Raw genomic sequence first — 27,581 nt, forward strand, 5'->3', positions numbered from 1 at the left:
AGTCATTCGAGACGTTTGACATAACCACATGACCATGTCCAAGGATCTGTTGGCCTCCTTTGGTGTAGCTGATGTCGATGCGATGTTCACACATTTGTAACACAATGCAATTTGGATAGCCAAGAGAAACCCTTCCTCTCAAAAAAATGAATGCCGACCTGGACATTTTGCAGATTTTGCAGAGGGTGCTCTCGGGATGGATGGGTGTAAAGCATGCTTTTCCCTCCACAAACCGAAGCAGAACGTGTGGTGAAAACCTAAGGCTGTCCACCACCAAAACAACCTTACCATGTCAAATGTGGAGAGTTGAGTGTGATTATTGTGGCTGCTTATCTGTCTATGGAGCCGGTGACTCATCACAGCTGAAGGAACCATGTATTGAGAAACATGCCAAAATACTGTAGAGGAGAACACGAGAGACATTGTTCAGAGACCGCGGGGACTGATACGGGTATTGACAAACGCCAAAGTGGTCTATGGTAGTTTTACAGACACTCCGTTTTTCACACCATGATGCTGTGGTGTAATACCCTCACTCCTGTGTGGTGATGGCCAAACTGAGCATTTTTCAGAGAAACAAGCATCACTGTTCTGGAAACTACTAGCTCATGAGCTGGTTAACCTCATATACACTTTATAGGCATGGATATACACATGTCCTGGTGACAACGCTAATGAACCTGGGGGGTAAATTATTTCTGTACATACACTGATTCATATTGATGCACTTTTAACCATAGTGTGTCAAAGAGAGAGTGTGTTTCACTGTATGGATAAGTGACCTTATTGTAAGTAGTGTACCTAGCAGTGTAAGTCACCTTGGTGAATAAGGTGTGTGGGCTAGTACACTAATATCCAATGATTGTAAGTCGCTTTGAGAAAAGCGTGTGCTAAGTGAATAAATGTAAATATAAATGTAACCAATACATGATGCATCAGTTCTTCGATACAGCCCGCAAAATTCGTGAATGTAAACGTGCCTTTCATAGAGTGCACACGTTTTCATTAAATGAGGATTTCATGGAATCAGTGTGATATTTGCAAAAGTAGGAGGATTTAGGAACTCGGGCGGTCGGTGATGAGAACACGGTGTAAATGTTGTGTCAGAGGCGCTCGGAAACACCGAGGACAGACAGAGGACGTCAGGCGTTTGCTCTTCAACTCGGCCTGACTTCGACAAACCGGTAAACAACAACAACAGCTTAATCAGGTTTTCGGTACAGTATGTTTGCTCGTGTAAAGAAAAGCCCAGCTTCGAAACCGCTATGCCTATGGTGTGTGCGAATCACCTTCCTCAAGTTCTACTTCAGTTTGTCCTGCCCTCGAGCGCAGAGTCCGCGCGGGAGTCCCAGTGTGCCCGTCCTGCCCATCATGCACTATTAGGCGTTCTGAAGGAGAGCAGCGCGGTGTGTGTGTGTGTGCGCGGTGACAAACGAAAGCAGAGCCCCGATACTCACGGAGAATCCGGCCCAGAAAGGGCACGAGTGCCGCACCCGCGGCGAAGTGGTGAGCGCGAGCGCCGCGAAGCTCACTGCCACGATGAGGCTCCCCAGTACCATCTGACAGACCCCCAGCGCCAGCATCACCCTGCCGCGGGTCCGAAAGTCCCGCAGACCGGACAGCCCGCGGGTCAGAGACGCGGGGCGCGAGGCCGGACCGCGGGGCGGCGCACGAAGCGGCATAGTCGCGAGGAGAGGGAGGCAGGCGCGCGACTAGCGGACAGCGCTCGCTCAGCTCGAGACACGTTGTGACGGAGCGCCCGCGTGCGAAAAGGTCGCGAGCTCTGTCAGTGACAAGACCCCGGCGGAGCGGCCAAACGCACAGAGACACATGAGTCAGTAGCAGCGGCTCACAGAGAGACGCCTCCGTCCGCGGGGTTTATCGCATCCGTTCCCGCGAAGGGAAACGGGGGAAACAGGCTGCGCGTGTTCACCTCCAGAACCGTGCCTCGTGCGATGCAAAGAAACACAGGAACGCGGGGGTTGGAATCCAGCGTACGGCTCGTCGCATGCCGCTCCTCCGCTGAAAGGAGCGCGCTGGCAGTATCTGTCATCGTGTCCGTCGCCGTGTCCTCCAGGAAGGACAGCAGGCAGAGGAGCTGGGTACGCTGCGGGGTGGAGAGGAGCGGAGTCGGGGGTGCCTCCTCCAGCACCTCTCACCGTCCTCGTGGTCCGCGAAGGAGTGCGAGATCAGCGCTTCCAGTCCGCGGGATGTCATAGCCCCCCCCCCCCCGGGTGTATGTGTGTGTAAGTAGATGAAAACACAGAACACGTTGTTAACGAGCACCTTGTCCAACTCAACTCGCAGTGATGGATAATCACCTTTACAGTGATTTACCCCTTTTATACTGTACAACTAGGTTTTCCTGCTCTGTCAATTCAGTTGAAACCTCAGTGGTACTACAGCAGGATTGGAGTTTGAACCGTCATCCTTTGCACTATACAATGACCCAAGACATGTTCACGATTAATAACATTACCTTTCAAAGCTTCCTAAGACCTTCCTGCGTGCACAAGAGGTTGGGATGTGACTCAAGAGAACATGTGATGGACGCTGCGCTGGCAGACTTCAGTTCCATGACTCGTCACAGAACAAATCTTTGAAGCGCAGACAAGTGACTGCGTGTAACAATTGTCTACATGGCTTTGTTGATGGGCCTTCAGTCTTAATTTCTTAGAGGCAGCTAGTAGTGTAATGGTTAGCACTGCTGCCTGTACACCCAAAGGTTACAGGTTTGAATCCCACCTCTGGCTTATGTACCCTTGAGCAAGGTACTTACCCTAAATTACTCAAGGAAAAAAAAAAATTACCCTGCTGTATAAATGGGTAAATAATTGTAAGCACCTTAACATTGTCAGTTACTTTGGGAAAAAGTATCAGATAAATGTAAGTAGGTGAGAATCATTGCCCCTTATGCTGCTTCTGTGGACTTGTTCCCACAGTGTCCTGGGACCCAGGACTGAGGTGGCCTCTCTCTTCAGTTCATTGGTCTGCTGCCTGCACCTGTTCTGATGCCCCTGCCCCAGTATCCCACTGTGCCAACAACTGCAGTCTGGTAGAATATGTGAAACTGACCTGTGCACTCCCAAGGACATGTGCCTCCTTCTCCCTCAATGGTCACTGAGAACACAGCACCCTTGGTCCTCCTGAAGTACACTGCTGTTTTCTTATCCTTTACAGCATTCAGCTGCGGTTGGTTCATTACGCACAAGTTAGCAGCTCTTCACCAAGCTTCCATACCACATCCATCCTCCTGCCTGTCGCTGATAGAAGCATTACTGTGGCATCAATGGCCTGTTTAACAGAGCTTTGTACACCACTTCTACTATGGTCCATGCACCTGCATCTTGGGGAGCACAACACACAAGCTTTACGAGCTACATGTTGACTGGTGTCTGGTCTACACCTGCAATACCCTGCGATCTGACCACCGATGGTGGGCGAATATGGTATGGTGAACACACACTGTAGGACTTGAGGGCCAACACTGGGCATGGATCGCTGACATTCGCAGTCAGTGCATTCGGAGACATGATAGGATAGTTCACATTTGCAGAACATACAATGGCTCTACAACAGCTACTATATTGAGTGAGTTACGTCAGAGCCTTGTGTAAACAGCATCGTGAGCTGTCTGCTGAGGACTGTCCTTATTATTGGCCATTTTCTTCAAGGGGAACTTTACACAGACATTATGGTGAGATTTCATTCATTATTTTAGAATTTTAATAATTTCTATATAGAATATGTATTAGAAAAACCTGAAGGATGCTATAGAATATAGAGCAAATGCAAAAGGTTGTACTTCTGTATTACACTCAAATCCAACCCAGGCTATGTTTCAGCATCATGGGATACACAAGTCCCAGTGTTCAATCTGCTTTGGGTGCTTCATGTATTAAGTTGCTCTAATGCTCCCTCCAGTGGTTTAAATCATCAATTCATCTTTATAAACCATACAGCCTGACAGGTCTGCTGTCATCCAGAGCAACTCCAGAAGCAGAGCATAGGGGCAGGGTGGCAGGGTACACTCAGGACAGGCAGAGCATTTTCTCTCTCACATAGAGGACAATTCAGAATCAGCTTTATACTCAGCATGTTTTGAGCATATGAGGAAACGTGCTCAGATCACACAAAGTCTATACCCGTTAAACCAGATGTTACCCCATACCTCAGGAGCTGCAAGGTATCAACACTGCCCTCTCCATGCAATGTTTAATTTAGTGAAATTTCCTGTAAGGGTTATCACAATGGATATCATACATGAATTTAACAGCCTTTATATTGCATTAACCTCTTCTGTCTTTGTGATCTTTACACTACTCAACTTTGTGGTGTTTTGATTAATCGGTTAACTCCTTTCCTGTTCCCATACCCTATTCAATTAATTACTTTATCAGTTACTAACATTACTGTGTTATTTATTAATATATTTACCTGCTATGTAACACAAAAACAGCAGCGCAAGTCATGTCTTACTTGCAGGACGGCAGCCAAAGAGCCACCTGCAGAGAGGAGGTAGAGGTTACGCATAAAGTGCTGGCGATTAGAGTTTCCCATCGCACCCCACATCACCCCAGACCTCCAACTTCTCTAACTCAAGGGAAGCATCAAAACCTTCCGTCTGTAAAACTACATTCAACTGTTACATTTTTTTCCAAGAAATAAAAGGCAGGATTATTTTAAAAAGGATTTTATTAATCTGATACAGTGATATACTTAGAAATGTGTTGCAAAGGAAAAAAAAACAAAAATATGTCAGCCACACGTGAAGAAAAGCTAATCTCAGACTGAAGCAGTGTTATATCTAAAGAAAATAGTAGTAGTGTGCCATAATAAATTGTCTATTAGTACAAAAATACATTTTGGGGCACACTATACAGCATCCAGTATCACAAATAAATGAAGGGAACACTTTTCAAAGTAGACCCCTTTAAAGTACAGAATTCAAAATTATTTCAACCAAGTACTTTTTTGTCTTGTAAAGAAGCATAAAAAGGTTTTGTGACCAATAAAAATGTTTATATATGCAGTGCGTATATATTGGTAGAAAAGTTGGACTTCTTACTGCTACGTTGCAAGTTCCAAGGCTCAAGGGTATTATCAGAATACAAAGAGAACCATTTTTTTTTCTTTTAGAAACTCTTTAGTTTTATACAAAATAAGAAAGGAAATACAAAAAGTTCATTTACAAACCAGAACCAAGGCCATATTCTAGCACTATATACAGCCATAACTTCAACACACTCCTCTATTTTTATAGTTGTCTTTTCCTTTGACTTCATGTGCATAGGAGATAAAGAAAGCATACTTTTCCTTTAGCCTTGATTGTTGATGTGTGCTAAACCCAATTTCATTTACACAGTGAGTTGACAAAATGGCAAGAGACCTTTATATTTCATTCTTTACCACAACCTAAAAAAGAAACAGAAATGTGTGAAAGAACTGAACAAAGTGAACACACAGATAAGGCATCACTGCTTGTTGGTGTAAGATGGGGACTGGATGTGTGGGACTGAGCAGGTTTGGTACCTGAGTCTTAGCACATGCATAGTTTGAGACAGTGGGAGAAGCCTGATGCTAAAACCAAATTAAAATATAAGCCCATAGGCTTGTCTAACGTAAAATGTTGTTTAAAAAACATTTTAAGCATATGAAAGAAACAGAGCAGGTTAGAGGTCCAGGCTGGTTCTGGAAATCCAGTCAACTTCATCTCCATACCTTTAAGAATCTACAAGATGCTCACCATCTGGGTCACCACCCACCTCACCTCAGGCACAGCATTTAGAAACCTTCACAAACTCACAGAATGAAAAACGATACTGCAACCTTCACCTGCCATTCAAACTGCCATTAGAGAAATTCTACTGCTTACAGTTATCCACTTCATTATTTTTACAGCTTCAAAGCATGTGTGTGTAATCACACAAACCTACACTCACACCTTCATGCAGACATCCACACACACCCACTTCTCTTTTTAAAGATCCTTCTAACTTGTGGAAAAGTCTTATTTTCCCCTCTACTGGAATTAGGTACAGACTGGGAAATGCATCCATCAGCTGCACTAGGTGTGCATTTCAGTGGTTCTGGAGCTTCTTCTCTTTGTCAGCCTTTAAGCACCTAAAAAACTAAAGGAAAAGACAGAAAAATGCAGAAGGAGGAGCTCTCAGCAGGACAGAAGCTTCCCTCCTCCTCGTGATGTTTGTGGTGCAGTAAACGATGCTGAATGACAGAGGGTTAATACTTTGTCGAGTGGCATACCCCCACCTCGAGTGTGAGGGTGCAGCTGAGCCAGTCCCCACAGTCCATTCACCAGGCGGCCAGCTGAGTCCTGCTTCAGAAGTGGTCGATGAGCACAGATACACAGTTTGCACCCACCAGGTAGTTTGGGTCTCCTGGGAGGGATTTGTTTTGCCAACTCTTGGGGTCACCTGGAAAGCAGGACAGGAAGGAAGACACAGAGCCCGTGGTGAAAAACAAAGGACGCTGACTGGAATCTGAGCTAGAATGCAGTTTCTGCAGAAAAAAAATATGCTTTTTAATGAAACAAGGGCCACCTGCGGCATCTTGTCAATTCATCATGATACCAAGTGTCATGAAGCCACTTTGCGCTTGAGAGGAAGAAAGACCAAGAATGTTTGACTAAGACCAGGCTTCCTCGATACAGTACATTAGCAGTTCAAATCTAACACTTTATACAACATGGATCTCTTCCTGACTCCATCCAGGTGAAACAGCACTTACATGCTGTCTTTAAAGGAAGACACTTGTGAAAGAAACTATGAAAAAGTCCACCAACAGCAGCAGATGTAGAAATTGGAAGGGAGCGAGAGGTGTTTCTCGGAGTAAGGAAGGGTCAATGAGAACCCAGCTGTATTCAGTCCCAGGTAGTGCCTTCACCATGGTATTTCAGAGTTCAAAGCTGAGTTTCAGACTCAAGCGTTGAGAAACAAGTGGAGTGTATATGAGACAAAAGAATGGTCTTGTTTTACATTTAGAGGATTAAACCCTTAGTCCCGTAATCCTCCAACAATGACGCTGCACTCCAACATATCCTAAACGGGGCCTAATGAACTACTTATCCACAGCACTGCCAAATTTAGAGTAAAGAAATGCACTGAGTGCTGAGATTCAGTACATTTTTACCATTTTCCCCACACACTCCACCACAATGTCCCATATTCCACAGAATGTAACAAGAAACATGCAAGTAGAGTTGTAGAAGCAGCCAAGACCAACAGCTATTGGATTACAATGTTTAGGTCAAGTCAGTGCATAAGGAGTACATAAGCATAGATGAATAAAAGATTTCTCAGGGAAAAGCTCTGCCTTAAGAATTTGCTGAAGAGGGGAGAGAATTTTAAAAAAAAAAAAACACTCTAAAAAGGGGACAGCTGGTAGCGTAGCGATTAAAGTTATTGCCTTTGAATCCAAAGGTCACAGGTTCAATCCTCACCTCTGACTGTGGTACGCTTGAGCAAGATACTTACCCTAAATTGCGCAAGTAAAATTGCCCAGCTGTATAAATGGGTAATAATTGTAAGCTTGTACCCTTAACATTGTAAGACGCTTTGGAGAAAAGCATCAGCTAAATAAATAAATGTAACATAAAATGTAAAAGCATGTTTCAAGATGAGGAAGGTAGAAGGAAAATGGTTTCAGGAAATTTGTTTGAAGTTTGATTTTAAATGAATCATCAAGTGCATGGATGATGAATGAATGAACGTCCCTTTAAAAGCAACAGCCATTGTAGTGAACAAGCCACCACCGAGAACCCCAAACAGGACAGAGAGAGGACAGCGTACCCGACGAGGAGTCAGAGGATTTTAGAGCGAAAGACCAACCGTCGGGGGTCATGGACGCACAGTGAGGCAGGCGCAGCTCCACCGGCTTCTGGAACTTGAGACCATGGGGGCCACACATCACCAAGGGGCTCAGCAGGGTCTCGCCTGCAGATGGTGCAAAAGGAAGGGCAGTGAAATGGGGTTAATAATGAAGGGCAACAGAACCACCATCATACCTGCTTTACGTAGGAGAAACACCTTTATTCAAAGTGACACAGGTTAACAGAAGTGCAGTAAGTGTAACAAAATAAAACAGAGGCTGTCAACACACAGACTGGTGAGCTACAGTAAACCAACACAGGACATCCTGAGGGTAGTCAACTAAAAACATATAGCAAATGTACATAACTGTTCCTCAGGATAATCTACCTAACGTACATGCATCAAAAGTTTTTAAGCAGTAGAAATTAAAACTGACTTTGTGAACAAATACCAATAGGAAAAGAAGACAGCCAAAGGGTGGTGAGCAGACAAGTCAGTTTTACATACCATTTTACCAAAGAAAACTCACTCATTGTGAGATTCTGAGAGTAAATTATGTCTAAGATACCAACTGTGAGATAAGATATTAACAGCTGGTTTTTTGAATAAAATGCATGGCAGCTTAAGGAAATGACTCCATAAAAGCTAATGTAATTGTCAGACTTGAGACACACTTGGGGACATCTGGAGGCAACACACCTTTCTCCTTGTCCAGCGGTGGCAGGATGCTGTTGTCCCTGCATACCTTGAAGTAGATCTCCTGCTCCACACCCTCAGGAATAGCCCCCTGTGGGATGATGATGCTCACGCCCGTCTCAATGGAGCTCAACACGCCACCATTGCTGTTGAACACACCGCGTGCTGTGGCCACCACTGTGTGCCCTTCATCCTCTTCATCATCCTCTAGTGCACTGGGGCTGTGGGACAGATGTCAGGGAGAACTCAAGGGCCTGAGAAAGGAATTGGCTACTGCAAAGAGCTGGGCTGTGAGTAAGGACCAGAGTCTGTACCTGACTGGGATGGCCTTGGGGACAGCGTTGATGTTGTTTTGCTGGTACTTCGGCCTGCTGTCCATGGTCCGTGTGAAGGTATCCACTCCGCTGTCCTGCTCAGCCAGCTGGGGGGAGGTCTGGGGCTTGGCAGTACTGTTGGCCTTGGGGGGTGGCTCAACCTTGGGTGGTACGTCATTGGGCAGAAGGTTGTGGTTGAACTTGGGGCTTTCAAACTTGCGTTCAAAGGGCCTGGCTGAGGTTGTGAAAGGTTTGGGCACATAGCGGTTGTAGCTGGAGATAGGCTTGGCAGGCAGCTCCGTGCCATTAACTGGGGACTTCTCTGGAAAGCTCTTCTGGGGCAGGTAGGTGCTTTGAACAGTGTCCTCACGGTTGACTGGCCTGAGGCCTGACAGGTCAGGCTTTGCCTTTGGAGATCCATGGGGATCAGGCAGGGAATTCCCTGGAAGGGAGGGAAGAGAGAACAAAATATTACACTTTCTCCCACAGTAGGAACATGGTACATAAACATACAATATATACAGGTAACCCCTCTGTTGTAATAAGCTGTTTACACAAAACACATTCAAGAAAACCTACCGTCAGTGGTGGGGGGTTTGGGGAGCGTAGCAGGGGGGGCAGCAGGAGTGATTTGCTGCATAGGCTCAAATCTCTTCTCTGCAGGACTCACCTTCTCTGCTGACTCCGCTCTGAATGAGAGAGAAAGCAGGGACACGATGGCTTAGACTGTTACGCCAAAAACAAGATTAACACACAGAGGCAGTGGAGAATGTCTCAATATCACTATAAAAGCAAATTAACACAGAAACAGAGCAGAACCAACAAGATCAATGACATCCAGTTTTCTTGCCTGCTCTTTAGCGCAATGACTCTGGTACATTAAATACACAGCCATCCTTTGCCCAACAGGTTTAATTTGGTAAATAAAATCACCCTGCAGTGACGTAACACACATATCCACCCATATTGAAGGAGGCTTTTGATACAACAGCTCTAGACTACCCAAAGACTCAACACCATAAGTGAAGGCAAAACGATAAAATTCCACAAAAAAAAAGTTAGACAAGCCATTGCCAGATACATGCTACTATTATTATTATTTACAACTACAGAACAGGGCAACATGTGAGCCCCTAGCCTACAAAGAAACTGCTCCTGTAAGAGAAATTCCATGCAATGAGAGGTACACAGTCCTGGCATGCTATTCTGTTACAAAGTACTAAAATGTTGCTCCAGCCTCCTCCATAGAATGATGTGTGTGTACATGGAATGCACTGCAGCCTGTAGAGGGAACTCTTGAGCTGTGCAGTTAGAGACATGCAATGAGACAAAGACATCTTTTTTGCCTCTTACAGCTGCCTGCTCCTGCTCAGGTAACCAGCAGGAGTGTAGCTGCAGAGGGACAGGGCAGCCGCAGGAGAAGAAGAAGAAGCACAAGAACAGAGAAGAGAAATGAAAGCCGGGATCCTTCAAGCCCCTTACAGTTTCCCCACAGGGCATGTATAAACTGACAGGGCAAGCAAAGTGTTCAGTACACAGAGCCAGAGCGAAACAGCATAAGAGGGGCTCCCTATTCTCTGTCTGGGTGCTGCTCTTATGATGACCTGAAACCCTGCTCCTAAAGATGAACCGGTCTTTTGAAGGTAGGCTTTTGGCTCCACTCTCAATCAACCTCAGAAGAATATGAGAATGTGAAAGTTGCGACCCTGACTTACAAATACTGTACACCATAAATTACAGAAAGGCTGCAGGATTACTGTAAAAGGTCACCATTCCTCCAGCAAAGAAATGCACTTTGGTGCTTCATTGCTCCATCACCTTGTGTACCACAGACAAAATTAACAGGCTGATCTAACGGAAGTCACAAGGAATAAGTTTTATTTCTGATCTCTATAGGGGGTCCAATCGAATGGCAGATGAATTATTCTAGACCTCCAACAAAGCCTCCAGTTCTAAAGAAGAGGACCTCCATCTCAACTAAACAGAGGTCAGCATAGTTTTGAATTCTCTCTGGACCAAAACTGCAAAATGATGGACATCAAAACCAGTCAACAAATCCAAAAAGGTGCAGGAACAAGCGTCTTACCTGGAGTAGCTGTACGTTGGCTGGGTCTGTAGCTGTGGAGGCTTATTGAGCTCTAGGAAGCGGTTGGGGGCAGGGGCTATCTGGGCTGGGGGCTTGCTGTCAAAACTGCGCCGGTCAAAGTAGGACAGCTGTTTCCTGTAGTATTCCTCATCTTCATCAGGGTCATAATTGTTGGCGCGCACAATGTCATCTGCAGGTCTGGCCTGCGGCTTCTGAGGCTCAGGGGCTCTGAAAAGAAAGCGGGATTTATGGATGACAATGCATCACTTGCATGCAAAGTAAAAAGTGGCAGCAGGAACAAAAGGAAAAGCAGCACAACAAAACAGCCAATGAGCATCTGCACCAATCTGGAACTATTTGGCCAAGTTGATTCGACAACAAAGCAAGAACAGAACGTAGGCAGAAATGGCCAGTCAATCCATGTTTCCCATCAGGCAGTGAAGCAAAAGAGTGGCTGTGCTCTAATTTTATTAAACATTCAAATTACGTACACAAGAGGGAGCTGTGACATTAAAGAATGAGTAAAAGAGCACTCTCCCTCAAATTCAGAAGGCAGCTGCTCCCATCTATCTCATGTAAAGTGGGGAAAAAAAAAAAGAAATAATTAAAATAAATAATGGCTCCATCAATTGGCGGTCACTGACCAAAGCCTCCAGCTATGTCTGTGGTGACAGGAAGTGCAGGGCTTTGTTCGGGTCCTTTGCTAAGAGGCTTACCTGTATGATGACTTCTCCTGGTCCAGGTGGCTGAGCGAGCTGGCTTTGGGGACGGGACCAGGGGCTATCACAGGTTTGGGGGGCACATCCACTGGCTGGAGAAGAGAAGAAAGAGTCACCTTACTGACAGAACAAGGCTGGATGTAGTGGATTAGTTTGGAAACAACCACAAAACAAGGAATAGAAAAGTAAAGCATTTACTCTTAGGCCAGTAGAGTCTCCAGCATCCTTCGCCCTGTCCACAGATGCTGAGCGCTTGTTTTCAAACATCTTGACTCTGGTCAGCACTGACTGGGGTTTCATGGCAGGGTCCTCTTCCGGCTCATCCCGGGGGGGTGGCGGCAGGGGCTTTGGGGCTGTTGTGATGACGGGCTCACTAGGGTTGCTAAGCATGTCCATTTTTGGTGGAGGCGGCAGAGGGTCTGAGTTCGTAGGGGGCTCGTATTGGCCTGGTTTATAGCCACGGCTCTGTGCGCCCTGGTTGTAAGGGTAGTACTGCCTGGGGGGCTCTGGTGAGCGTGGAGGTGCTGGGGGAGGAAAGACATTGGGCTCAGGGTCGTAGCGGGAGCGTGTGTCGTAACCCACTTGGGGCCGTGCCGGTGGTGGCGGCTCATCATAGCGCACCGGTCCAGACTGGCTCTTTGGGGGTGGGTCATAACGCGGCCGGCCATCATAATTCATCGGGGCCTCCTCATAGCGCTGCTGCATGGGGCTGTATTCTTGTTCTGGCCCATAGCCGGGGGTGTGCTGGTTCTCGAAGGGCCGACGGGCTGGCTGGTAGCCTGGCTGAAGAGCAGCTGGCTGCTCATACGGGGGCCACTGGCCATCAAAGTGAGGCACACGGTTCTCATAGTGCAGGTGCGAGTCGAAGCTGTGAGACTTTGGTTCCAGGTAGCTGCTGCCGTCATAGCGGAAGGGTGGCTGTTCGTAATCTCTGTATGGCTGTTCATCCTGGTAAAGTGGCTGTGGCTCGTAAGGACCTGGCGGGCCCACTGCTGGCCCCATTGCTGGTGGCTGCTGCTTCAGCCCATGGTTTGGTCTCACAGGGTCCTCCAGGGTGTACAGATCTTTCCGATACATCTGTGAGAATACCAAAACCAGCAACTGATCAGAAAAGAGAGATGAACAAAAGCATGCCTTCATTTTAACAATCTAGTTAATATCAAACACTCACAACAGATTGTTTAAAGACAAAAAATGTTAGAGTCAGTTCAAGCAAAAAGACTGAAGCAAACCTGGAACAGAGGATACCAAGAGGAACTGTTATTGTTTGGTCAAAGATAAAACTAAAGCACAGAATTAAGTGTAAATATTACAGAAGCATATAAGGTAACTGCAACTTACCATATATGTGTGTTAAATCTATGTTAAAATGGAATTTAATGAAGTAATTATAACAAAAAAAATAAGCAAAAACAAAAATCTACATGTCTTGCCACATTAAAAAAAATTTGCTGGGCAATCAAAACCAAACCAGTTAGCCCTTATCATGAATATCAAAATCCTTAAGTTTGACATGTAGCCTTCTAAAAGATGCAAAGAAACAAAGCTGAAAAAGCATTCTATTCTCACACCCAATAATCACAACCGCAATAGCAGCACACCCTGACATCCAGGGATTTGTGGAGCTGCTGAACATGCAGTAGGCCACGTGTCAAAATCAGGATTGCAGGCTGAGGACATAACCCAAGCCCAGAGATGCTGTTATTTTAAACGTGCAAGTTTCCAAGACCATAAAACTCGTGGTCGGTTTGATCCACCACCATCAAAATAAACCAGAAGGGAAAAAAATCTGAAACAAAGGCAAAAAATTTTTAGCCATGCAAAAAGTAACAAGCAAAGGAATAGTGGCAGATTGTGGTCCTCTTCTGCCCCTCCCTTGTCAGGTAGCAGTGGGGCAAGCCCCGCCCCTTCCCGCTGTCCATGTCGGCTGCGACTGCCACACCCTGTCTGTCAGAAGCACACAGAGGACAGAGCGCTCACATGCAGGAGTGAGTGGAAAGCGTGGAGAGAGGCAGGCAGGCAGCAGCAGGGCAGGTTCGGGGGCGAGCCGGGCCAGGTCCGCAGGTGGACGGTGGCGGTACCTTTGGTTCTGAATTAGGCAGTCCGGACTGGAGGGGGTCGTGTGTCGGGGGCTGAGCTAGCTCAGGGGCGGACCTCCTAAGCGAGCCAGCCTGGGGGCTGTGGTTGCTCTGGGGAGCTGCAGGAGGCTCCTCAGCGTTCAAACCAGCTACATGTACTGAGGGGTCGACAGCAGGGGGCGCTGTCATAGCCATGGACTCAGGCTGCTGGGGGAGGCAAGGCATGGCGGGAACAGCCTCTGCTTTCTGTGAAGTGGTGTTCAGAAATGTTTAATAACATGCGCTGCCGGGGTGCCCCACACCCTCACTACAGCAGCCCTGCCCTCCCCTGCTCGCTCCTCTTCATCACCTCTGACACTCTGCCTGACCCAGGGGCTCACAAGACACAAGGGAGTCTTTAACAGCTCGGTCCACGAGATCAAGTAAGAACTTGCAAGAGGACAAGTTTCTGTTGTTTACTTTGTCCGATGTGTTTTAATTCTACATTACAGTACAGCTTTGTCTCTTTCGTTCTTTTGTTTCAACATATCAGATAACAGACATCATGGCAGCTAATAACCTGAATAAATACATGTACAACAGGGTTAACACTGACATTTCCAACATGCACATAATACTGTCCGGTAGCACATCAGTCTGAATTCACAAGGGAGACAACTAGACAACCATATAGCTGGATACCATTACAGACAGAGTTGACAAAGACACTTTTTTCCCCCAATCAACATCAACAGTCACACTAAGACAAAGGTTACGGCTACTGTATATAACAGCCAAGCATATTTTCAAAAACAAGAAAACACACACACGCAAACAATTTTTCTTTTTGCTGTTCAAACACTACAGTTTTCCAGCTTCCTTTAGTATCGCCTCCAAAACACCCTCCTCACGCACACCACGGCTTCCAGACAACAGGGCAGGCGGACGGTTCTCAGAAACGGTACCTGCTGGGGAGCTGGAGCCTTGAACCCGGCGGGGTCTATCCGGCTGAGGGGCTCAGGCTGCACAGTGTGCTGGTACCCAGCATAACCAGGTGGCTCTTGGATGACCGCTGGGTCCTCGCGCACTGGTTCCGAGGATCGGGTGATAGCAGGCTCCGTAGGCAGACATGCCTCATCGTTCAGCGTCTCATCCAGCTCCTGGTCCGTGTAGGCTCCCCCCTCTGTGTCCGTGTCCTCATAGTCAGACGTGTGCCGGCTGTCCGTGCTGTACATGGAATACTCGCTGCCAGGTGCTGACAAGTAGGACAGCCGGTCATCGTGGAGGTCCAGATCATCATCAGGGGCTCCATCCGCCTGAGGCAGGGAAGAGAACAGGAGACAGGACACAAAAGAAGAGGGGCCAACAGCAATATTAGAGGAATGACAGGAGAAATAGGAAAAAGGAGAGATGATTCCAACAAAAACAATAAAGAGTTAATGAAACTCACTGTAGCAACATGGCAATGAAGACGACCCAAACATTAAATACTTTAGTTAAAGCATTCAAGTCTAAGTTTGCATTAATATATTTGCTACATACATGAATGCAATGCTTACAAAGCTATGCAGAAATAACATGACACAGAAGTGCAGCAATCCTGGCCCACCTTGCCCTCTGAGACCCAGACTAGTTGGTTCTGCTGCTGCTGGATGGTTTCCTTGAGTGCCCCATACCAGCCGTCATTCATGTTGTTCATGTTGATGGTGGCTGTGAACAGGGAGCAGAGGGAGACCAAGAATATCCCCTCAGGTGATCTCAGCCAGAAACAGACACATGTGAGAGACGTACCAGGGAGGTGGGTGACCTCAGTGGATGGGGATGTGTTCACACCACTATACAAAGAACTAATACCATGACTCCACCTATGGATCATGTAGTGAGGCTTTCTCTCAGGCCCATGTATTCCCTTCTCTCTTGCTGTACTACTCACCGGTGAAAAGGTGATGGTTGTTCTTCCTCAGCTTGAGGGCACGCTCATATAGCTTCCTGGCACTCTTCCTAGACTCGGGGCACAGGCGAGTCCTCATGTTTTTCACCCCCTGCTTACTGTCAGGATTCAGGAATACCACGATGGGGTACCACTGTGCATAGTTGAGCCGGTCCACAGCATTAGGTGTGATGTCCAGCACTGCATGCTTATCCTGGGGGGAGGTGGCGAAGTGGTTAAGAATCTGCTCGACCGGGTTCTTGTGTGAAGAACTAGCATAGTCAGCTTGTTGTGCAAGCCCTTAGTGAAACGCCTGCTCACCCGGTCGATGATCTGCTTGATGGTGTGAAGGCGGATGATTCCAGAGCTGCGCTGGTCTGTTCCTGCATCTCTGGGCTCACTCTCTGCACAGGAAGAAACATCAACATTAGTCTTGACTTTTACAGCAAAGTTAATTTAGAGCTTGATATACAGATACCTAACTACAGTGTTAATCTTGAACCAGTCTCTTGCATCATTACACATTCTTCAGTAGCTACTCTCTATGTGTTGTTTACTAAAGATGCTGCAATACACTGATGTCAATGATAAAAAAAAACATATTAGAAGCTTATTTAGTTTATGGAAAAAGTAATGTAAGTAACAATGCTGTAAACAACAAACCTAAAGAGCAATTAGATGAAAGGTATCCAAGAGACCATACAATGGAGAAAGCCATAATCTGATTTAAGTAGGAGTTCTGCAGCGTGAGCTAAATCTTGTGGCTGATAAGCCCTGGGAAGCCAAAGGGCTTCTGATCACCCACCTTACAATTTCATTCTATGATCACCTGCTTGTAAAAACCACTTCCATGCACAAATGTTAGACAGATGTTCCAAGAGTGTCAGAGAGCCAATTGTCCAATTGTCATCCAACACTACGTAACTCCACAGGAGAACCAGTGCTGTGCTTTATATAAAATGACTAAATATCAATTAGGTTTTCAGTTGCATGACAGACGACATAGCTAGAGCAAAACAAATTAGTCAAAATAATTTTTCACACTCATTAAGTAATCCTGTACTGTTGATGCAAAGATGCCTTCAGAACATGATACGAAATGTGCATGACATTCAGTGAAATAAGCCCTAAGGATAGCTCTTTTTCGCTCTGCTAAATGTTATATTTGGAGTGTAACAGAAATCAGACAATGTGCAGATGTTAAATGTGCACTCAGGACTTTTCTTTCAGGCATCTTACTTTTCTCTGCTGCTCACTGTCTATGTCTGCAGGAGAGAAAGCTGGACTAAAGCAAGAAGGGATGTGACGAAAAGAGAAGGTACTCACTTGCTAGCTCAAACACATCTGGCTCCTCTCTGGCCAGCTTCTCACGTGCAACATCTGCGATGGGCCCAAAGATCACCACAGGCCTCAGGAAGCCAGCTAACATAAAAAACAAAGTTACCGAAATGCCCATTGCCACAGGTCTCAGTTTAAGATAGAACACCAAAACCAACTGACCAAAAGAAACAGTGCAGAGAACAAGACTGCAAATTACTTGTCCAGCCCAGGTGCTCACCTTCCCTTAGCACCACCCTCTCATAGGCGGGAAACTTGGTCTGAACTGGCTGGGCTGAGAGGTCTTCTCTGCTCTTGCGGAGGTTCCTCTTGGAGCTCCGCAGGCCACGGAATCTCCAGAAGTCAGCACGGTCACCGCCCGGGGTTTTCGGAAGAGTATACTGCACGCTGGACAGCTGCTCAGCCCTATAGACAGGACAGGATACAAAGCACAAGACCAGGGCATTGGCACACAAATCTTTGGTGATCCTCATCTGATTGCACAGTTTGGCTTACTGGGTGACAAAAGAAACACTGCATGAAAAGGATGCTGTTCTCTGGATCTAAGCAATTATGTCTGTACTGTTTCACTGTTTACCTTGCCTTTTATCACTCTACACTGGTCTCAAGGCCATCAGATTTGAGACACTACACATTTGTGTTTCAAAGTAAAAACATCTCTAAAGGTAGGCAGACTAAGCCTGCAAATACCTGTTTTTGTTGGGGATGATTCCTCTCTCAACTTCCTGGTGATTCTTTCCAATTCGGATGGCCAGCCAGGATCCCAGCTTGCCATTGTATAGTGTATCTACCACGCGGAACACCTCGCCCTTGTTGAAGCTCAGCCCGTAGGGAGACTCCTTCTCATACTCAAAGTGTGTGCGGATGTAGAACGAGTCACCCACGTCTGACTCCACAATTCTGCGGTACACTGGGTGTGCAGAAAGGAATGAACAAGAAGAAATGAAGACAATTGTTTTAACAGCACAAAGCCCAATGGAACACAGTACAGCAACGTGTGGGGAAAACTGTACATAATGAATGTCTCCATTTGTTAATTCCAAAGACGACAGCAAGTGATAGTCTAGCACCTCTATCATGGACTGCTACAGTCAAAATGTGCAGCTAACCCACTCCCTTGCAACACACTTACCATCCTTCTTCTTCTGGGCTAGGATCGTAACCTCATCGCCTTTTGGAAGATCAAGAAGGAAGAGCACTGCTTCTTCTCGAATGATATTTGCAAAGTCCACATTGTTTACCTAGAGGAAGTAGGAATAGGGAGGCTGATGGAATGGTACACTCTCCTTCAAGCAGTATTATTTTACCATCTCCCCACCCCAAACCCTGTTGAGCAAAAGACAATGCAATGTTTACAGCTGCTGAACTCTGGCGAACATTCAAACAACACCCATATGGCCCGAGTTAGAAAACTAAATACCAGTGTTCCTTTCATTCTTCACAGAAGCTTTTCCATCTTTACTTTGGAAAGAACAAAAAGGAAAATTAAGAAACATTCATACCCTGCTGTTCTGTGAAGTAATGATAAGAAAAGACAGCCCACAAATAGGCTCATCACTGACTGTTTTGCAGCTTAAACACTTTCTTGAAATGTAGATCTCCGACCACAGCCAGTTCTGATACTAAATGGGACTGAAACAAAACCATGTTCGGCTTCTCAAGAAATTGGATTCCTATAACCAGAAATAGTCCATTTTCAATAGCTTAAAAAAGCCTAGAAAACAGTGTTGCTACAGTATAAAATACTACAAGAGCTCATGAATAACAGTGAGCTTCATTGTTAAGGACATAATGTTGTGGCAGGAGAACAATCATCACTGTTTCATAGGGATGAAATGGTATTCTATTTCAGGGCAGTCTGGTCATGAGTCTGAAGGATGCTGTAGTAGTTTTACAGTGCCACCATTTCCCAGGCAGCGTGGGTAACAACAATGCCATTCCACAGGCACATCAACAACAGTTGTTCACAACCCAGCCCACACACATAACGTGTTGCTGGGTGGGTGGGGAAGCTTTAAACATTCAGCGTTGTCAGCAAACAGCACTAAATACTCCATAAATGAACACAAATTAGCACTTTCACAACAGAACAAACATATTCATCATTACATTTTCATCTTTCCTCCACAGACTACATGCTAAAACGAGTAACGAACAATGCAACGAACCTGAAAGTTAATGTAAATGACAGCACACACTAGATTCACTGGGATTTGCAGAGAAACACATTCTTGGTGCATAGTGAAAGAAATAAGCATTTGTGTCGACTTAATCTTTTTGCGGCTGTGTGAATGTGAGGTTTCTCACCCTGAGAATCTGGTCCCCTTCTTCAAGGCCCTCCTTGGCAGCAGGACTATCTTCCAGCACCCCAGCCACAAAGATGCCCACATCATTGCCCCCGGCTAGTCGCAACCCCACGCTCTCGCCCTTCCTGAACTTCACCAGCTTCATGCTTGGTCTGATGTGTGGTCAATGGAGAAGACAGACACACATTAGAAAACAGGGTAGGAGGAACAGCAATCGTGGGATGTGAGTAGTGGGGAGGTAGCGGACTAAAGGTTGCTGATCAAGTCCTAAGTATGTCCCCTGTACCCTTGATTTGGAGTATAAACTACCCCATTAAAAGACTCAGCTGTCAAACTATAATTCACTCTGACTATTAGCAATGCAATAACTATAATACAAAGTACAAGAGGTAAAAGTTGCAGTGCACTAAAGTTGCTACAAAGGACATAGGAAAGACCTGAGGATGCTGTCATCATGGGCAGCACTGGGCACTGGGGCATCAGAAGGGCTGACAGGCAGGTCTACATCAGGCTGGCCAGGCTGGGCATAAACAGGCTTGGGCTCTGAGGGCACAAAATGCAAACACAAACAGATGCATAGACAACAAAATGCAGAAAAAACCCCAACCCCCAAACTAAACACAAATAAGAAACAGGTTCATCAGCACACCAGGAAACTACTACTCAACAGCTTGCTAGACTAATGGATCAACTCCAGTGAGTACAAGATTTGACTGTGCTTCAGACTTAGAATGATGTCAGACATTCCCAAATGAGTTTTGAGCTTTAATCAGCAGAATATACTCAATGACATTAATAATCTCAAGACGAAACCAGAAGGAATATTCATTAAACGGCATCAAAATGTGCCGTTACTAAATTATGTGCATGACAAAGAAATATAAAACAATGATTCCACAGATTTTAAGTATGCATTGCCTGAAAGTGTAGAGCCTTGTGAGCTGCTCTTACTACAGATTTCAATGAATGTAAAACAATGATAAGCAACAGAGAAAATGTGGTGAACTGCAGAAAACAGAAGTGGGTAAGGGCAGCTGGCAGCGTAGTGGTTAGAGCTGCTGTCTTTGGACCCAAAGGCTGCAGTTTTGAATCCCATGTCCAGGTGTAATACACTCATGTAAGGTTAATTACTCTAAATATCTGCAGTAAAAAAATTAACCAGCTGTATAAATTGGTGAATAATTATAGGAGGCTTAACACTGTCAGTTACTTATGAAAGTAAATTAATAAATGTAAATGTAGCTGCGCTCCAAGTAAAGAGCTCCTAACAGGACCTACAGGAGCCACCATAGTGTCAAGCAAGCTCTATGAAGCACTTGTTGCAGAAACATGAACTGGAAAATACATTCTAGTCCCTGGCAAGTCCAAAAGGGCTGAGGGAGCTAGAGAACACTGCCTGGAAATTGGGGCAGGACGGGAAGAGTCAAGGCTGCACCAGTGAGAGAAGTGAGGTTCTTCTTGTAATGACCGATGCAGTAACAATCAATGACAGGACGACAGAAGTGGTGCCTCTCTCTGTAACCCTGACCTGGCAATGCGGGAATCAATTTCTCCTCTAGTAAGGTCCCAGGATCCTCAGTTGGTTTGGATACTCGCACCTCCTCAGCTAACTTTACAGGAGTTGATATGGCTCCTGGTTTTGAAATCCTCTCATCTTCTCGACTTCTGTGGCTAGGAACAAAAAGAAAGCATTTCACTTTGTGTTTTCAGCCATCAGTGATAAAATGTTCCTGGACATCTGTGTTGCTTCACAAGTAAAGTTACAAGCAAACAAAAAGGTTTGCTGTGATTCTGACTGTAAAAATGGACAAACATGTTTATTAAAAAAATTGATACAATTCAAAAGACAGACAAGAGAAAACCAACTGAAGATTTACAGCAAGTAAAGCAAAATGGCAGCTGAATAAGCAAGCTTCTCATGAGCTGCACCATGGTAGGATACTGTTTATAGCACTTAGTACACAGAACAAGATCCTCAGAAAAGATTACATAAGTTACAGCAAATCCACAGAAAAATAGGTATGATAAGCAAACTGACTAGAGACAGTGCTGATCATGTATCATTGGTGTAACATAGGAGTGCAATGTTTTAAAGAGTAACACTTGTTTCAGTCTAGTGTGTCCATTTAAATGCTACAGAGTAATGTTTTGGAGCATCATGGGGACTTAAGAGAAAAAAGCAAGACAAACAGCAATTAGGGAAAGACCAGAGTGGAAACCTACCAATAACCAGGTAACAAACCAGGTTCAAGTACATTGAAAACAAAGGAAAACTGAAGGATTATGGTTGCACTCAACTTGCACAAACTTCTAACTTACATGCAGATTTAAGTTAACAGTGAATGTACTGCAGCATGTTTTTTTTTTGCTTTGTGGAAAGCGAGACAGGCTAAGGTGACTACCTGTTACTCCCTCTGTGGGGGCAGCAGGGAGACATTCCCACTACACTCTGGAGTGTTAGAACAATGGCAGAGTTCCGGCACAGTCACATGACTGCTGCCCAGCACTCATTTCAACAGCAAAGGAATGCAGAGGTACGGCCAATGACCGCCTTAAACCAAGACTTGCTTTAGTGCACAAACTGCAAAGGCCCAGAACTGGACACCACTGGAACAGTTTCCAAACAAAAAAAGAAAAAAGCAGCACCCACAAAACAGACTTCACCAAGACTACAAGACACTTCAAGATAACTTATGTATGTAATAAAAATGGCACACCCAAAAGAATTTCACATTGAACATATAAATCATGCGTGCACCAGATCCATAGAGGTCGGGGTTCACCATAACAAATAGGACCCAAGGTGCAGACTGCAAAGATGCGGAAAACAGTCCAGCACATAGAAGCAGGGTGTAAGATGCAACCTGGGACAGCATACACTGAGAGGCATGACCAAGTGGCTGGAATAATGTATAGGAATATCTGTGCAAAATACAAACTGGAAGTCCCCAAGTCCAAATGGGAGACACTGCAAAAGGTGGTTGAAAACAGCAGAGCTAAAGTCCTGTGGGATTTTACACACACACACACACAGAGAGAGAGAGAGAGAGAGAGAGAGAGAGAGAGAGAGAGAGAGAGAGAGAGAGAGAGAGAGAGAGAGAGAGAGAGAGAGAGAGAGAGAGATGCCATTGCCTGCTGTGGTCTGAAAAATGGCAGTAAAGCATTTGTGGGCTGATCATGGTAGACTCCACACTAAATCTCCTGTCTAAGTGGACTGGTACAAACAGGCTGCATGTCAAGCGGTGATAAATCCCACTTCCCTCCTTCTTTACAGTCATTTACTCTGTACTGTAAACTACCCTCTCTGTTCACAAATTCCCTGCAGGCACAAACACTGCTAACCCTTTCCTTACACCCCAGTCAAACTGCTGCTCCTGATCAAGTCATCTTGACAAGTTAATAACAAACACCAACAAGAAGGCAGCCACAAGTATTCCATTTCTGTTCAGGCCTGGCTAATGGTTTCATCACTCATATAATTCAAACTTTATTCTAACATTTACTTTAGCTTTTATCACAACAGGGGAATGTTAGTGAAAATGTTTAACACTGAGTCACATGATTGGTCATGGATGCTTTAAAATTTCTGAAAATGTAAATAGTATCTTGTTAACATTCAACTATAGCAGCAACAGAACTTATGGATACAAAAATCCAGTAACTACAAAACACATGCAACTGAATGTGAAATATTCTATAAAAAAAGTTAATCATAAAATGACATGAGACCATAAATTTCTCTTTTTTTTTTTATAGAGTATGTGAATAAAATAACTGCATGTCTCAAAGGAATCACAATGCCACTTTCATCTAATCTGTACAACACTTACTTTCTTGGGCCACAACAAACATATAGTGTGTGTTGTTGGTGTAAAATGCCTAACTTTCCACATTTCCTGAGAACAAGCCATGAGCTTGAAATGGCACAAAAATACCAGTAAAAAGCAGTATTATTTACAAACACTGAACTACAGACAATAACAGAAACAGGATTATCCCAGGAAGTGGAGGATTATGCTAAATTCTGCTTATGTACAGCAGAATGAAATGAAAGAAGCACAAAAGTTCTATGAAACATGTAAAGCATTACTCGCAGTTATCAATACTAAATACATGTATGGCAACTGGGTCGCATGACATGTAGGGCTCAGGTTCTTATGCAAAGGATTCTGGAGCAACAACTCAGGAAAACAGGAACAAGTTAGAGCAGAAACTGGTGGTGAAACTACAAGCAAACCATTCACAGAGTCTACAAACACCATCCAAGAGGCTCAACAAAACCAATGTTACACAATTACTGTGTATGCCCTTGGGCTTGAAGGTGATGTGGCGGTAAAGGAATTGAATTTAACACCAGAAGGTTGCTTGTTCAAATCCCAAGAGGGGAACTCCCTCAACTCAGAGTCCTAAATCTGAATTCAGTACAGAAGAGTCACACTACAATAAAGCATACACCATTGCTTGCATACTAACCAGCACACTGCTTTCAGCTGGGGGTGGACCACTGGTCTAACCAACGTAAAGCAAACCAGCAGCACTGATACTGAGCGACAAGTGAGTGAAAGGGTGTGGAGCCATACAGCTTTTAGAGATCATGTAAAACACTCAACGGGATGCCAGTTCAGGGATCGCCTCCACAAACACAACATAGAGGAAAAACTTACAGTGGGAGTATTCTGCGCAAAAGTGAACCTGCAGCTCTGCATCAAAACAAAACATTGTTATTCAAAACTTGACAGCAGATCACAACTGGAATGAACACTGCCTACTGAAGTGGCTGGGTGACAAACAGGCAGCTGTGAATCAGGACAAGTACAAACAGCCCAGTTATTAATTACACCACTAATTTTACTGCTACCACACTAATTTGATGGATTAAAAACATCATTCTTCCATACTGTTCCTCCTGACAGTATCCTTTTTTTTTTTATGAAAACCATGTCAAGAATTGCCAAGTTAAAGCCACCTGAGAGCACTGAATGTACAAACAGGGACCGCATTTTAAATAGCTGTAGAATTATGAGGAATTAGCATTTATCTGACTGACAATCTTCATGCACAGCTGCTTATGTGTGTTTATGCCATCAGTCAGCATCTACTGCGCAGCATACAGATTTCTAGACTGGCAAAAGCAAATTCTCAAAAAGGATAAGACAAAAGGACTATCTGCAGTCTATTTGTAGGTAAATTATATTTCACAGAAAGAGAGGGATACTGAACATATTTCAGGGTGTTCTGCATGTTCAAAAGTGGCATGGGAACCCCCGTGTTACATCTGGAACAAGAATGGACCTTTACGTTACCGCTGGCTTCCTTCCAGACATTCAAAACAGCCTCTCATGCTTCCAGATTTCTACTATTGTATTAATAAAAAGGCTCTTTCAATTTAGTCTCCTTTCTCAGTCTATTCACTTATCTCCTCATCTACTTGTTCCTATAGGCAGCACTACTTTTCTACATGTCTTTCATCTGCTGGCATTACCAGAGCATCTACATTGCTCAACATGCACAGCACCACCACTTACTTGAATCTCCAACTAAGGCCACTGTCATGAAGGTTAATGAAGAAACAGAAAAAAAAGAAAAAAATGACTAAATAAATGGAAAAATTAACAAATGAAGCACAACTCGATATTTTTTAGCAAACTTGAAAAACGCAGATGTGACTCGGTCACATGATATGGACTACCACCATGACCAGGGTGTGGAGTAAATGTGATTCTGCATAACACAATTATGCTGGAGTAGAGGTTTTGCCACTTGTCTGAGTTGGGGTCCAGCTGTAGCACAACAGCCCTCAAAGATGTTTGTTATATCTGCAGACACTGAAATCTGCAATCTCATTTCAACTACTCGCTCCGTGGCCCCTGCTACATGTACTCACGCATCTGTCTAGAGGCGTGAGGCTCCTTACCTGCCATTGCTGACTTGTTGGGGCGAGTGCCTTGAAAGGTCTGAGGGCTCGGAACGCCTGTCAGGAGAACGCGAGCGACTGCCACGGGTTCTCTCATGGTTGGAATGGTCTGATGTCAGTGAATGGATTTCTGAGATGTCTGTTGAAATAAAAGGGGTGGCTTAATGAGGCATCTCTTTATTAGTGTTGCATGCATGTCGACTTTGAAAGAAAAACGGCAAATAATATATTTAGTTTTAAAAAAAAAAAAAGCTTTTTCTACTTTGATAGTATCAGCTTTGCCAAGATGTCCAGATATGAGTAATCGTCATGCTCACAACTGGCAGTAATTGCTTGCTTTCCTTTTTCCCTTGTGAATAACACAGACATTATCCACCCAGTAAGAACACACAACAAATCACTTAATTTCTGCTTCGTGCTATGCAAGCTTCTTAGAAAAATGAGCTCAAATTTTAATGAATTTTGCAAACCAAAACAGACCACTGAATTAAAAAAAATTATCATAAATTTATATTAATATATTTCTCCTGTTAAATATTTTCAAAAATAATGTTTCATAGTTGGATGCAATGAAGGTATTGCATAGAACAAGATTTTCAATGAAGTATTTATGGTGTCCACTGTGAAGATCACCTGGACTTGAGATCACCTGGTTTTGTAGTCCCTCGCCCTACCCCCAGCAACTCTGCTAAAAGCCCCCCCCCCCCTCACCATCTCGGTCAGAGGCATTGGCTGAAGGGATGCTGTCATCGAGGTCAGGGATGTTGAGTAGCGTCGCCCTCTCATCCCGCTGCACCACCATCTTCAACTTGCCCTTTGACCTCTCGATGAGCTTCTTGGCATCTATCAGGGAGAGGTTCTCTGTCACTGTTCCGTTGATCTAAAAGAAAAAAGGCAATAAGAGGAAACAGCCCGAAAGAAACAGAGAGGACCTCCAAAAGCAAGGACTTTCTATGCACATGGTTTTCTGTTACTTCTCTTTCAGAACATTTGCACTGATGCAGGTTTTAGCAGCACATATTAAAGATGTCATCATGCATTATAAATAATTTTTTAAAATTTATATCCCCCTCAAGAGTGTATTTCAGTGTTTTTAGCACTGTCTGCTCAAATAAGTAAACAGCCACAACCTGTGTACTGTAAAACACCAAGCCCCCAACTAAATATCCCCTTGTAATATGCAAATCCACTTTGCTATGGCACCACTAAATTTATGATATATCAATGCTGTGCAGTTTCTGCCACACTGTTAAGGTGCATTCACAGAGAAGGCTGTCTGTGCACATTCGTACACACAGCAGCTGATCATACATAAAAGCCTGACAGGTTAATTGCTTATTGCTAATGAAAGTTCTTGGCTAGGCAAACATGGCAGCAAATCTGGGAGAAGAGACAGGCATATCTCTGCCCATCTTCCTCCTCCTCACCTTCAGCACAACATCGCCCTCCTGGATGTTGCCATCCCTGGCAGCCAGGCTCTCTGGGGAGATATCCTTCACAAAGATGTGGCTGGCCAGGCGCAGGCCATATTCTGCTTTCAGAGAGAACAGAATGCAACACAGATGGTATCAGCAGAGAGCCTGTGGTAGTTTAACACTCTCCATTGGTCACATCACAGCACAAGCACCAAAACTCCCAGCACAGAGGACAGTCCAGAGCCAGCAGCTCTGGCACTCAAACACTGCCTTAGAGGAAGTATGTAATCAGGAAAAATACTACCAAAAATGTTTAAAAAAACTGATGCATTTCACATTTCTAACAACAAAAATATAGTGTAATATAGTGCAAGCTTAAGTCACTAATTTTTAACATAACACACAACTTGATTGGATTTATTTCTGCAAACAGCTCCTTTTAAGCAATTTTTTTTTTTTTTGAATTTAATGAAGTATTTTTTGTGATGTGAAATCCAAACTGTTGAAGAAAATGTGATTTTGGGGGAATGTCTGAAAATTTGTAACTTAACTGTCAGAAACGGTAGGAGAAAGTATTATTCAAAACATTTGACATGTTCAACTAACTTTTATCCTAGTAATTTACAATGTTAAAAATAAGGAAACGATTATAAATAAAATTCTAATAAAATGCCAAAAAAAATCTGTTGCTGCAGAATTTTTGCCAATTAAGCTCAACAAGGGTAGGTCAAATAGTATCCACAACTTAATGAATATATTGCCCAGGAGGGGTGGGCAACCAATGGCTTGTGGACCCCCAGAGGTTTTTTCTCCCTCAACTTTTCAGGTGGGAGTTTTTGTTCCTTTCCCCGGTGGCCAGTAGGCATACTTATAGCGCAATAAAAGTACTTTATTATGGTAGTCATTAGTCGACTGTCTTCTTTGTATCTTTTTCTTGCGTTATGCCTCTGTTAAAGCGCTCTGTGTCACTGCATGAG

The 27,581-nt window shown here is 44.5% G+C and overlaps 2 protein-coding genes across 2 annotated transcripts in view; both read right to left on the reverse strand.

Annotated features, from left to right (window-relative positions):
- The window catches only part of fam189a1 (family with sequence similarity 189 member A1), an 83,016-nt gene extending 81,266 nt beyond the window's left edge, over positions 1–1,750 (reverse strand). Inside the window, exon 1 of the mRNA XM_029256065.1 lies at positions 1,458–1,750. Within this exon, the coding sequence (XP_029111898.1) occupies positions 1,458–1,682 (225 nt within the window). The 5' untranslated portion in view covers positions 1,683–1,750. The remainder of the gene's footprint in view (positions 1–1,457) is intronic.
- Positions 1,751–4,714: 2,964 nt separating this feature from the next.
- The window catches only part of tjp1a (tight junction protein 1a), a 98,059-nt gene continuing 75,192 nt past the window's right edge, over positions 4,715–27,581 (reverse strand). Inside the window, exons 7-29 of the mRNA XM_018739601.2 lie at positions 26,617–26,723; positions 25,901–26,069; positions 25,190–25,328; positions 20,804–20,946; positions 19,713–19,818; positions 19,277–19,427; positions 18,102–18,210; positions 17,660–17,879; positions 17,190–17,374; positions 16,958–17,053; positions 15,953–16,035; positions 15,635–15,845; positions 15,311–15,411; positions 14,667–15,017; positions 13,726–13,968; positions 11,843–12,721; positions 11,642–11,736; positions 10,926–11,153; positions 9,419–9,528; positions 8,840–9,281; positions 8,529–8,746; positions 7,809–7,952; positions 4,715–6,434 (exon numbers count right to left, since the gene is read on the reverse strand). Of these exons, the coding sequence (XP_018595117.2) occupies positions 6,340–6,434; positions 7,809–7,952; positions 8,529–8,746; positions 8,840–9,281; positions 9,419–9,528; positions 10,926–11,153; positions 11,642–11,736; positions 11,843–12,721; positions 13,726–13,968; positions 14,667–15,017; positions 15,311–15,411; positions 15,635–15,845; positions 15,953–16,035; positions 16,958–17,053; positions 17,190–17,374; positions 17,660–17,879; positions 18,102–18,210; positions 19,277–19,427; positions 19,713–19,818; positions 20,804–20,946; positions 25,190–25,328; positions 25,901–26,069; positions 26,617–26,723 (4,625 nt within the window). The 3' untranslated portion in view covers positions 4,715–6,339. The remainder of the gene's footprint in view (positions 6,435–7,808; positions 7,953–8,528; positions 8,747–8,839; positions 9,282–9,418; positions 9,529–10,925; positions 11,154–11,641; positions 11,737–11,842; positions 12,722–13,725; positions 13,969–14,666; positions 15,018–15,310; positions 15,412–15,634; positions 15,846–15,952; positions 16,036–16,957; positions 17,054–17,189; positions 17,375–17,659; positions 17,880–18,101; positions 18,211–19,276; positions 19,428–19,712; positions 19,819–20,803; positions 20,947–25,189; positions 25,329–25,900; positions 26,070–26,616; positions 26,724–27,581) is intronic.

The sequence above is a fragment of the Scleropages formosus genome, chromosome 11 (assembly GCF_900964775.1).
Source record: "Scleropages formosus chromosome 11, fSclFor1.1, whole genome shotgun sequence".
NCBI classification, from domain to species: Eukaryota; Metazoa; Chordata; class Actinopteri; order Osteoglossiformes; family Osteoglossidae; genus Scleropages; species Scleropages formosus.